Genomic DNA, 12238 nt, shown 5'->3' with positions numbered 1-12238 from the left:
CCTTTAGGGACATTGGTAGGATATTCCCTGTTCCCAGCTGCAGCATCACCCTCATTATCCTGCCTGATAAGGATCCTGCCTAAATGGCATGTGGCATGACAGGTTCTTTGCTGAGGGCCCTTGACAGCTCTCAGTCAAGGTCTGAATCGGATGGGCACGTGCAGCTGCATTTCCTGACTTTTTACTGGACTCCTGGACCCTCTCATGCTGCTGCTTCCAATGTTCCTTCTCGCTCAGCGCTGAGCAGCAGAATGCTCCTTGCCCTTTGGCTGTGCGACATCCAGACGTCTAGTCCTGCTGCTCTGAAAGAAACCATCTTCACAGCCCTAATCCTGGCAGATATTGATTAAAATCTTGCAGTGCTCCTCTAAGTGTAGTTATGATTGGACGTGCTTCTTGCTAGGGGGGATTTTCATACAGATGAACTGCATGAAACAGAGGGAAAGACAAAGAGAAGCATCAACATTTCTAAGAACTTGAACAATATTTGAAGACCATATATTGGTGTCTAATGACCTCCTGCTGCCGGGAGATGCAACTGGTATTTTAATGACACACTCACTCCGCTTGTGCCTGACCTGAGATTCAGGAGGGATAGCTCAGTGGTTTGAGCATTGGCCTGCTAAACCTAGTATTGTGAGTTCAGTCTTTGAGGAGGCTATCTAGGGAATGGAGGTAAATTTCTGTCTGGGGATGGGTCCTGCTTTGAGCAGGAGGTTGGACTAGATACCTCCTGAGTTCCCTTCCAACCCTGCTATTCTATGAATTCTGTCCTCTTGTGTTGGCAGAACAAATAAACCCCACCTCCAATTACCCCTTACACAATCCATTTGAGTTCAAGAAAGAGAGATCTGTCTTGCAACAAGTTTTAACATTACGGGGCAAAGACTAAGGTGAGTGGTCTATTTTTCTTTCAGTTCTAATACCTGAGGAAAGCTTCAAAATCCATTCTGTCGACCAAGAGAAAAGATTGTTTTTCTGTTCTCAAAGTGCTGATGCATTTGACCCCAAAATGTTGTCTTCATTTTCTCTCACAAAATAACTTGCAGTGAAATGGGACCAACTGCCTAAACTATCCTGAACGCTGCATGTCGGAGTTTGGGAATATCAGGATAGATCATCACCTGGCATCAGTTGTCACAGATCCATCAGCATCAGCAGAGCTACGGTGATTTATACCAACCGAGTGTCTGTTCCATTCTGCTGTACTGAGTTAAATGGTGTCATACGCTGTGCATATGAAGATGAAAATAGTCTGTTTAAAATGACCCCTTGGTTTCACAGAATCTTGTTTAATGGAGGGTTTTTATCTTTTTTTTTCTAAAAATGTGTTTCATTTATTTGAATATCAAACATTTTCATTTAAAATTTCCCAGAGTAAGTTTTGTGCTGGTGAAATATTCCCAGCTGACAGCCCTGGAGAGAGAAGATTGTGAATAATGACAGTACAGTATGAAATGGGCTTCCCCAGTGCACCATTCTCTGCCCCCATGGAAAGTCTCATGGGTTCGGGGTGGATACACACCGATAAGGGAATGAAATCTCTCTTGCTTTAGCGAGAAGGCCTCACTCCCTGCCGCGCCCGAGAGGGACAAGCCAGAACAGATGCTGCAGTGGGTGGAGCCACCGTTGCCTGTCCCCGCCCCCTGGAAGTCAAGGGGCGGGACAGGAAGTATAAAAGCCCGGCCTCAGCGTTCAGTTGGGGGCAGACTGCCAGAGAGCGCAGACGCTGGTGCCCGAGCTCCCGCCGGGCCCAGCCTGCCCCATGCTCGGTACCCGAGGAGCACTGGCCCGACCTGCCCTGTGCTCGGTACCCAGAGGAGCCTCCCCACACCCGCTATCCCGAGGAGTGGCCTGAGCTTCCCCACGCCCAGTACCCTGTGGAACCCATGGCCTGGGACCCACCGGACGACGCCAGCGGAAGACAGGTACCCAGTGAAGGGGAGATTGGAAGTGGCCCGGGGTAGCCGACCCGTCAGGCTGCAGATATACCTGAGCCCATGTCAGTGTGTTGCAGCCAGGATCCCCACTGACTGCAGCGGCTCCTCGCCGCTGTTAGGGCCCTAGGCTGGGACGCAGTGGAGCGGGAGGGCTTGCGCCCCCCTGCCACCCTCCCCAGGGTGGCAGACTCCCCCTCCCCCTGGCCTGCTAGGAGGCCTTTGCTATTGTTTCGCTCGCTGCTCAGCCCCTGCCTGAGGGCCCGAGCTCTAATTGACTCTCTGTTGCTCAGCCTTGCAGCTGAAGGCCTGAGCCCTACCGACTCGGTATTGTCGCCGCTGCCCTGAAGCAAAGAGCCTGACCCCATTATGTGCGGCAAGCCGGTGTGGCTCCCCTCAGCCCCAGGGAGGGTCGAGCCCTGGCCCCCCCCCCCCTCACCCACACTTGCATAGTTGAGTTTTCTTCTTAGTTTGAAGCGGGAGAAGGAACAGGAACATCTGGACCCGCTTAGCTTCCAAGGGAACCATCTTTCTTGATGCTGTTTGACCTGCAATTCATTGTGGCCCTTTAGGTGGAGATCAGTGGGTATTCTCTAGGAAGCTGCTTTATGACTCTGCTAAAGAACTATCTTCTGAAAAGGACACGCTGGTCCTCCCACTGTCTCCACTCACTCATGGTAAATTATAGAGATTTGTAGTCGCAGGTTGTACAGGATGATAAGATACTGCATGTGAGCATGGGAGAGAGGGAGATGTTTTACTTAGTATTCATTAGGGTCCTTTCCTTTGGAGGTGGAAGGTTTTCCAAACTCACTTGCTGCCTCTGCTTCCCGACTGCAGAACTCCAGTTTTAGGCTGTGCAAGAAGCCAGGGCAGGCAGGAGGGTCTCACCCATCGTTTTAATTCAGCTCCCGCTGCTTAACTTTGCTCTTCATTCATATCTCCTCAGTTAATATACAGTGAACCAGTGTGAACATAATCTTACTGATTTCAACAGGAATGCTGGTTATTGAACTTAATCAGCATTTATTACTAGTTTGTGGTTTTAACTGACTTCTTATACATAGCATAGCTCCTGGTTTAATTATGAAAAGGTAGGTAGACAAGTAGACGCTAGACAGATGGGGTTAGAGTTGGTGACCCGTGAGCCATATATGTTGTTACAGTGGATTTACCCCAGCTAAGACTGTGGTCCTGAAAAATTTAATATCTTACAGAACTTTGTTAAGGCTGCAGACACATTCCAGAGGTCAGAGCAGAACCCTCTGACCTCTGTTGATGAAAGTGTCACTGCACAATAATTTCAATGACAGATGAGCAGAGGCCATCAGACCCAACAACGTAGAACTGGGAGATCCAGGAGTGACAACTGCCATGAGGACAGGGCCCCTGCTGGGGATGAGACTGAATGAGATGTAACAGAACTGGGGGGGGGGGCTACCAATGGCTTTGCTGGGACCCCAGCTTTCCCCTTCACTCCGAGCCAGTGCCGCTCATTCCTCACCTGGGTGGGCACCTCTGGGGATCTCCCTTCCTGGGGAGCCCTGGAGATCCGGGACCCTCTGCTCTTCCCCTGGCTCCATCAGGGAATCCTGCTGGTGGGGAAGGAAACAGGCGAGGGAGGAGGCGCTGGGTGAAATCTCCCCTGAGGGCTTGGTGCAAAGCCCGTGCCCTGATTTTAACCCAGGCCTGTTCTCTGTAGGGGAGGGATGTTGGATCCAAGCAGGGGGAAAAGTTAACGGGGGTCCCCTGGAGGCAGTGAGATTTCGGGGGGGCGAGGGGCAGTGCCCCTTGCAGGGAACAAAGGGAAGAGAAGGGCTAGGGAATAAAAGCCAGGAGGCCTGACTCCCAGCCTCTGCTCTAACCCACTACAGCCCCCAACACAGGGATAGAACCCAGGAGTCCTGCTGACTCCCCCTACTCTAACCCACTAGATTCCCCCCGGCTGCTGGGGTGGGGGGAGCAGGGCATTGGGCGAAGGACTCCGCGGGATGACAGGATCCCATCTGCGGCTCCAACGCGGGAGCCTCTAGCCTGGGTGTCCCCGGGAAATCCTTCCTCTGGGCACCCGGGTTCCCCCCGAGGCTCCAGCCCGGCTGGCCCAGCAGCGCAGCCCCCCAGCTCCCTGCCCCCACGCCGCGGCTGCTCCGGGTGCGGGGGGGCGCGAACCCGATCTGCCCCGGCGCAGGGAGGCTGGACCCGGAGCCAGTCTGCGCCAGGAACCAGCAGCGGCTGGGCTGTTTTCCCAGGGATGGTGTTTATAACGGTGCTGATTGCCCGGACTCCTGGGTCCTCAGGGGAGAGGCCAGAAGGGAGGGGCCGCTGTGCTCATCTAGGGCTCCCCCCGAAGGACAGAGGCGGGCGCGGGCTGGGCCCCCAGTGTGTCCCGGCTGGGGAGCAGATGTAGAGAGGAAGAGCGAGATCCGCAGCGAGAGCGAGGAGGGGAGAAGGACCCCCCCCACATACACCCCTCCAGCAGGAGAACCAGACAGCCGGGGGGATGGCAGCCCTGGTAGGAAACAGTCCCTGAACTCTGCCCTTGGGCGCTACTGTAACCAACCCAGTTAATAATAAGTATGGAGTGAGGCAGTGGGGTTAGAAATGTTCCCTAACCCCCTTGGGCAATCAGAACCGCTCTGGGCCCCCGGGCAGGGGGGCTGGCTGGCTTTGGGCAGTGGGGAACGGGGCACAAGGCTTTTCCCTCTCTAGGGGGCTCTGGCTCCGATCCAGCCCCTGGGGCGGGGGACTGGCTGGCTCAAGGGGGATGGGGAAGGGGGTCTTTACCCTCTAGGGGGCTCTGGCTCCGATCCAGCCCCTGGGGCGGGGGACTGGCTGGCTCAGGGCAGCGGGGATGGGATAGATCAGGTTGGGGACTATCTTTGGTCACTGCAGAGGCATTTGGGGAGTTACATAGGAGAGAATGTGAAGAGTGTTGTTTTCACTGTCTGGCCTGTGATCACTCACCAGGCGCCAGTGGGGTTCGAGGAGGTGGCCGTGTATTTCTCCCGGGAGGAGTGGGGACTCCTGGACGAAGGGCAGAGGCAGCTCTACAGGGACGTCATGCAGGAGAATTACCAGACTCTGATCTCGCTGGGTGAGACGCAGCTGCCCCTGCTCCTTGGGGATTGCGGGGGGAGAGGGGGTTATGCACCCAGGGTGGCTTCAGCACATGATTCTTCCCGAGCTCTGTAGATTTCTCGTGGAGTGGCCCCTGAAGCCCCCAGACCCCCACCTCTTACCACTGAGATGTATTTCATTTATGTGGCTCTAGCACCTCTGAGCCCCAGCCATGGCACTGTGCTGGGTGCTGTATATTATATATTAAGTGTATTATGGTAATGCCTAAGAAACCCAGTCATGGGCCGGGCCCCCACTGAGCTTGGTGCTGCACAGACCCAGAACAGAGGCAATCCCTGCCCCATGGAGCATAATGCAGAGCCGTGACTCCCTCACAGGGGGCACAGCCCACCTGCCCCCAGGCATCTCCCTGCCCCCAAAGAGTCCCTGTGAACTTTCCCCCTCCACTCTGATCCTGTGTCCCCCCACTGAGAGCGAGGCTGGGATTAAAATCAGGACACATTCTCTGCACCGAGCCCTTGCGGGAGATTTCACCGAGCCCTGTCTCTCCTCTTTCCTTCCCCCGAGCAGGATTCCCTGTCCCCGACCTGGCCATGATCTCCTGGATGGAGCGAGGGGAAGAGCCGAGGGTCCCGGATATCCAGGGCTCTGAGGAAAGCGAGATCACCCGCACAGGTGAGGAATGAGGGACACCGGCTCGGAGTGAAGGGGGAAGCTGGGATCCCAGCCAAGCCAGCGGGAGCCCCCCAGTTCTGTCTCCACTCACTCTGTATCATCCCCAGCAGGGCCCTGTCCTCATGGCAGGTGTCACTCCTGGATCCCGCCCCTGGCAGGAGCCCTCCCCTCCCCCAGCCTTTCTCTGAGGGCTCAGCAGGGATGTTGGGGCAACCCCGAGGAAGGGTTCAGGTTCATGGGGGAGGGGTGCTTCCAGCCCATCAGGTTTTCTGCTCAGTGACAAACCCCTTTACTGACCCCTCTCTCACCGGTGCAGGGAACGAGCCCTAGCTGGATTCTCTTCAGGAATCACTCTGTGAAATGTTCTCCGTGTGTTCCCTGAAGGACATCAGACTCCATGATCATGTTATGGTCCCCTTCTGGCCTAAAATCAGTGGGGCCAGATCCCCAGAAGGTGTAAATCAATGTCACTCTGCTGGAGTCGGTTGAGCCAGATGCCCGGAGGGTGTAAATCAGCATCGTTCCACCTTCCTCTCTGAATGTCTCTTTCTTTCCCGGCAGGCGAGAGGCACTGGAGGCGGAGCCAGGAGAAAAGCCTCAAGAGGCTGGACCCCCAGCAGACCTTCCCAGGGATAGCCCGGAAGTGGGCCATGCAGAACCCCAGCCAGGGCAGGGCTTGGGGGAGCCAGCAGGAGGCACCCCCGCCCAGCAGATCTGCTACATCCAGACGCCAGGAGCGAGGCTTCGGCCGGCTCCTGGGCATCCTCTTCGAGCCCTCAGCCGTGGCAAGGCCACCTCGGCCCAGGGAGCTCGGGAGGGCCCCTGGGTGCAGAAAGGGCTCTGGGAGGCCCTACGGCTGCACCGAGGGTGACAAGAGCTTCCAGCAGAAGCCGCATTTGGTGACTCACCTGCACACCCACACGGGCGAGCGGCCCTACCTGTGCGCTGCCTGCGGCCAGGCCTTCGGCCAGAGCTCCAACCTGATCGAGCACCAGCGCACCCACACTGGCGAGACCCGCTTCCGCTGCCCCGACTGCGGGAAGTGCTTCTGCCTCAGCTCCAACCTGGCGCGGCACCGGCGCCTCCACACAGGGGAGCGGCCCTACCGCTGCACCCAGTGTGGGAGGAGCTTCTGCCACAAGCACCAGCTGACCCAGCACCACCAGGGACACACCGAGGAGGAGGCCGTTGCAGTGCTGAGCCTAGGACCCAAGGGGGCCGCCCCAGTGGTAGAGATCAGGGATGCACCGTGAGCTGTGGATGGGACACTGCCATGCCTGCGTTAGATATTGCTCAGCTTTCTGCTGCAATGTGATGCTGCAGCTTCTGTAGCACCAGGGCTGGGCCCTCTGCTGCAGTAGGATCCTGCGAAGGGTTCTGCAAAGCTCCAGGGGAAGTCACTGGCTGGCGTGACAGGGAGCTGAAAGAGCCGAGAAGCGGGAGGGAGCGTTTATTGCTGCAGTCAATAAAATGTGTTGTGATTGGTTAATGATAATGCGATGGAACTGCCACCACTTCTTGGCCACTAAAAGACTGTCAGACACGCTTAAAAAGAAACCCTACAGCTCAAAGGAAAGGGAATAAGGGGGACGGTAAAAATAAAAGCCTTACTTAAGACTTGACTTTTCACAGCCTTCACTGGTTTTCCTTCTTTTTGGGTATCTTTAATACAATGATAAAAAGATTTGGTTGTTGTTGCCATGGGCTTAAGTCAGCAGTAATTTGATATGAAACCCCAGACCGCTTTCAGCTCTTCAGTGTTTAATCTTACCCCTTTTCAGACCTGGACCCCCCCTTTTCAGCACAACAAGGGCCCTGAATGAAATTAGGATCACTAGACACTACTAGAATAAAGTGTACGGAAGGATTCATAGACTGGAAGGCACCATTAGATCATCTCCTCTGTATAACACAGGCCGTTACGACTTTCCTGAATTAATCCCTGTTTGAACTAGAGAAGATCTTTTAGAAAAGCATCCAATCTTGATTTAAAACTGGCCAGGGATGGAGAATCCACCACGATCCCTTGGTAAATTGTTCCACTGGTTAATTCCCCTCATTGTTAAAAATTCGCAAGGCACTGATGCCTGGGTAAAACTGATTATTTTAATCAGGAAATCCAGAGTTAAGAGTCCTGGGGAAATATTGGCACATCCCGATCTTGTGCATATTCATTGGAACAGGGCATCTCATCCCAGAGAAGGGAGAAAATGCTCCCTCTCTATGCACCTACAGAAACCTCCCTCTCTACAAATTTCCTGTCTTTGGGATCCGATCACCAATGAGTGTCTGTTCTGATGATGTAATCCTTTGGGGTGGAGTGTCTCTGGATAAAAATGCCTTTGCCTTTCTTGGACAGTTTCAACTAAGCTCAGTGGAATTATTTCTGTTAAAGAAACACAGTAATTGATATCATTAAATATTAGCAGGCAAATGTATAGCACGATTGGAAGCCTGGGAGCTGGGAGGAGGTGAATTACAACAGGAAATAAAAGCTCTGATTTTTAACAGTCAAGGTGATTAACCATGATTTATCCGGGAATGTGATGGATTCTTTTATCACTCAAAATCAAGATTGGACATTTCCCTTCAAAAGTTCTAGCTCAACCAGCAGTTATGAAATGGATGCAGGAGCTACTAGGAGAAATGTTCTGGCCTGTGGTAACAGGTCAGATTAAGATGATCCTAATGGCCCTTTCTTGCCTTAAAATGTATTAATCTATTATTACTCCACACACAGTAAACACACCTGACATGGCTGAACTGGCCTAAATTAGAAGAGATTCTCCGTGACCTTTTGGCACGTTTGGGCAAAGTGAGTCTAAAAGACAACAGATCAGATCCACCACTCACCTCCATGGGGGCATCTTACATTTGCTTTGCAACAGGGATAAGACACAACCCAACGTGCAGAACAGCATGAATTCATGCTGACTACATGCTTTCCTTTTTGCATTTCAAGCAGGTGAGGCACTGAATCTGGTCTAGTCGATTTCATGTTTGTTTCTAATCCATTTCACTTTTAGGCTCTAACATAATGGGGCAATCTCTGGGTAGCAAACAATGCAAGTTTCACAAAGCTTCCCCTGCTTACTTAGCAGCAGAATTTGATTCTAGACCCTTAAAGTCCACAGCATGGGCCTCTACTGCTTGAGATAAAGGAGTATTAGCATGCAGCTGTAGAAGGCTGTTATCTTCCATGTGGCTGCGCCTCAAGAGGCAGAGAAAACTATAAAAGATGCATTTTCTGATTAAAAAAAAGACATTAAACAAAAATTCCCTGCCCCTGTTCCTATAACCCCAGACATTATTAAACCAGCTCATTTTTTTTTTTACAAGAGAGAACCCTGGGGTCCTGGCTCCCAGCCCCCACTCCTCTAACCCCCCAGATCCCACTCCCCTCCCAGAGCTGAGCAGAGAACCCAGGAGTCCTGGCTCCCAGAGCTGGGCAGAGAACCCAGGAGTCCGAGCTCTTCCAAGGGCAGCAGGCAGAGGGAGGCAGCCCAGGAGCAGGAACGATGCGGCAGGGAAGATTTCAGGGGACTGGGTTGCAGGCGCACTGCATCCTGTCTCCAGCTGAGCTGCTGCTGGCAGCGGATCCTCGCCCCGGACCCCAGCGGGCGGAGCTTCTGCCCCTGCTGGGGTGGGGTGGGTTCGCTTCCCGGGTCGCTGCCGGTCCCGCGCGCGGAGCCCCGCACCACTGCCAAGGGGGCAGGAGCAGCTCAGCTGCCGGGATGCTGCCTTTAAATAGCCCCGAGCACCGCCAAAGCGCAGGGCCACGGCTGGGGCTGAGTCCTTCCGAGGGTGAGATGGGGGGCGGAAAGCAGCCACGCCGCTGTGCAAAGGGGCTGGGAGCCAGGACTCCTGGGTTCTCTCCCCAGCTCCGGGAGGGGAGTGGAGTCTGGGGGGTTACAGGAGGGGGAGGGCTGAGAGACAGGACTCCTGGGTTCTCTCCCCAGCCCTGGGAGGGGAGTGGGGTCTGGGGGTTACAGCAGGGGGAGCCAGGACTCCTGGGTTCTCTCCCTAGCTCCAGGAGGGGAGGGGAAGGGAGTGGAGGTTGAGGGGTTACAGCAGGGGGAGCCAGGACTCCTGGGTTCTCTCCCCAGCTCTGAGAGGAGTGGGGTCTGGGGGGGGAGGTTACAGCAGGGGGAGGGCTGGGAGACAGGACTCCTCCATCATTCTGGCACTGATCACTGGAAGGGCCCTTGTGAAATTTCACCTCAGCTTGGATCTGCCCCCACCCCTGTGCACAGAACAGGGCCAGGTTTAAAACCAGGCAGCAGCTTCTGAACAGAGCCCTCTGGGGAAATGTAACAAACTCACCTGTTTTCTTCCCTGCCAGCAGGATTCCCCCGTGATTGCCGTGATGCAGGGAGAGGAAGGGCCTTGTGTCCCAGATCTTCAGGGTGCTGAGGAACAGGAGAGCCTGAAAGGTTCCTGCAAAGGTGAGCAATGAGTGACACTGGTTCAGAGAGTGGCCAGGAGTGAAGGGAACAGCTGGGATCTCAGCAAAACTGCCGGGAGTCCCCCAGTTCTGTCTCGTCTGGCTCAGTGTCATCTGCAGCAGGTGCCCTGTCCTCACGGCAGGTGTCACTCCCGGCTGCCACCCCTGGCAGGAACCCTCCTCTCCCAGCCTTTCTCTGAGGGCTCAGCTGACCCATTGGGGCAGAACCAGCCTTTCCTCTCCCTACTGGGGAAGTGTTTGAGGGAATTGACTTCCTGCCCCTCAGGTTTTCTGCTCAGTGGCAAACCCATTTGCCACCCCGGGGGGGTTTGTCAACCAAGCAGACCAACTTTCTGACCAAACAAACCCAAACATCCTTGCCCCACCCCTTCTCTGAGGCCCCACCCTACTCATTTCATCCCCCTTCCCTCTGTCGTTCACTCTTCCCCACCCTCACTCTCTCACTCACTCATTTTCACCCGGCTTGGGAGTGTCACTTTTCAACCAGGTGTTTGGTTGAAAACTGGACACCTGGCAACCCCAGAGAATGAGCCCTGGCTGGATTCTCTCTCTCCCATCAGGTGGCAGGATGGATGAGGAGAGTTCCCTGCAGCATGGGCCTGTGGGAGCAGATCCAGATGGGGCATCACCCGATGAGGATGCTTCCATGGGAGAAGAGCCACATGGGATGCTGCCTGGTGGGAATGAGTCCATTGAAGAGGACCCAGATGGGGCATTGTCTGATGAGACTTTATCCCAGGTTCCAGCCCTGCGGCAAACCTCTGAGCACTCTCCTGGCTCACAAACCCCTTCAGCCTTGGAATCTCAGTGGGAAAGGCCCCCAGGGCTGCCTCTTCCATTGGCACCCACTCAGCCCAGACCAGCCCCCAAGAAACCCCCTTACCGCGAGGCACACCCGACCATCTGCAGCGAGTGTGGGAAGAGCTTCACCCGGAGCTCCCTGCTGGCCCAGCACCAGCGGGTGCACACAGGGGAGCGGCCCTACCAGTGCACTGAGTGCGGGAAAAGCTTCAGCCGCAGTTCCACCCTCATCCAGCACTGGAGGACCCACACGGGGGAGCGGCCCAATACGTGCACCGAGTGCGGGAAGGGATTCAGCCAGCGCTCCGACCTGGTGAAGCACCAGCGCACCCACACCGGGGAGCGCCCCTACCAGTGCCCCGACTGCGGTCAGAGCTTCAGCCGCAGCTCGACCTCATCAAGCACCAGCGCATCCACACCGGGAGCGGCCCTACATCTGCCCTGACTGCGGGAAGGGCTTTAGCCGCAGCTCTGACCTCTTCCAGCACCAGCGCACTCCAGCGCGGCGAGAAACCACAAGTGCACCGAAAGCGGGAAGAAGTTCAGCCGCAGCTCCAACCTCATCCGCCACCAGCGCACCCACACGGGCGAGAGGCCCCACGCCTGCCCGGACTGCGGGCGCGGCTTCTCCCAGAACTCCCACTACACGGACCACCAGCGGAGCCACCGCCATGAGAAACCCTACCACTGCACCCAGTGTGGCAAGGACTTCGGGCGCAGCTCCACCCTGGTCAAGCACTGGCGCACACCAGGGAGATCTTGTGAGCCTGGGGCAGAAGGCGGGACCTTCAACTCTCCAGTCGTGGACCAGGAATCCCAATGTGGCCTCCTGGGGAACTTGACTCAGTGTTGCCCCCAGGGTCAGCTTGAGATGTCGTCCACCAGTAGAGTCAATGCTCTTCTTCTGGGGAACTTGACCCAATATCTCCCTCAGGGTCAGCTTGGGTTTGTGGTGCCACTAGTCACCGCTGGTCCCTTGGAGAATTTGATACAGTGTATTATCCAGGGTCAGCCTGATTAACAGTGTTACAAGTCAATGCTCTTCTCCTGGGGGATTTGAAACAATGTCTCTAGCAGGGTCCATCTGATACAATGTTTCCAGTGGGATCACACATACCTCTTAACCTGGCACATTTGATACAATGTTTCCACCAGGGTCATTTCTCCTTTCCGTAAATAATTTGATTCAATGTTTCTAAGAGAGTCAATTCTTCCCTGGAGGGTAGGCCAGGGTTCCTTTGATGCAATGTCTCCTTCCTTGGGCGCATTGATACATTGTCTC

At 55.1% G+C, this 12238-nt stretch overlaps 2 protein-coding genes across 3 annotated transcripts; both read left to right on the top strand.

Annotated features, from left to right (window-relative positions):
* Positions 1-1725: 1725 nt before the first annotated feature.
* LOC120403187 (zinc finger protein 436-like) lies at positions 1726-7312 on the top strand. 2 transcript variants are annotated; one of them, XM_039534030.1, is made up of 5 exons: positions 1726-1928; positions 2510-2614; positions 4905-5031; positions 5586-5690; positions 6252-7312. In XM_039534030.1, exons 1-5 carry the CDS (start codon positions 1890-1892, stop codon positions 6941-6943), a joined length of 1068 nt encoding a protein of 355 aa, XP_039389964.1. In that variant the 5' UTR covers positions 1726-1889; the 3' UTR covers positions 6944-7312. The 2 variants fall into 2 exon arrangements, with proteins under 2 accessions (XP_039389964.1, XP_039389965.1); XM_039534031.1 differs by lacking the exons at positions 1726-1928; positions 2510-2614 and adding an exon at positions 4223-4449.
* Positions 7313-8619: 1307 nt separating this feature from the next.
* Positions 8620-11977, top strand: LOC120404078 (zinc finger protein 629-like). Its single transcript, XM_039536085.1, has 4 exons — positions 8620-8655; positions 10036-10135; positions 10716-11357; positions 11442-11977. The coding sequence occupies exons 1-4, from the start codon at positions 8629-8631 to the stop codon at positions 11975-11977; spliced, it is 1305 nt and encodes a 434-aa protein (XP_039392019.1). The 5' UTR covers positions 8620-8628.
* Positions 11978-12238: the final 261 nt, after the last annotated feature.

Source organism: Mauremys reevesii, linkage group 4 (assembly GCF_016161935.1).
Source record: "Mauremys reevesii isolate NIE-2019 linkage group 4, ASM1616193v1, whole genome shotgun sequence".
Taxonomy (NCBI): Eukaryota; Metazoa; Chordata; order Testudines; family Geoemydidae; genus Mauremys; species Mauremys reevesii.
This window is presented reverse-complemented; position numbering and strand designations above follow the sequence as displayed.

Excerpts from the sequence above, each read along its gene's own strand:
- LOC120403187 (XM_039534030.1), top strand. The coding sequence starts at position 1,890 with ATGGCCTGGGACCCACCGGACGACGCCAGCGGAAGACAG. Across the intron at positions 5,032-5,585 it reads CCAGACTCTGATCTCGCTGG|GATTCCCTGTCCCCGACCTG; the intron begins GTGAGACGCAGC and ends TCCCCCGAGCAG. Across the intron at positions 5,691-6,251 it reads AAGCGAGATCACCCGCACAG|GCGAGAGGCACTGGAGGCGG; the intron begins GTGAGGAATGAG and ends CTTTCCCGGCAG.
- LOC120404078 (XM_039536085.1), top strand. The coding sequence starts at position 8,629 with ATGCTTTCCTTTTTGCATTTCAAGCAG. Across the intron at positions 10,136-10,715 it reads CCTGAAAGGTTCCTGCAAAG|GTGGCAGGATGGATGAGGAG; the intron begins GTGAGCAATGAG and ends CTCTCCCATCAG. Across the intron at positions 11,358-11,441 it reads CCGCAGCTCGACCTCATCAA|CACCAGCGCACTCCAGCGCG; the intron begins GCACCAGCGCAT and ends GACCTCTTCCAG.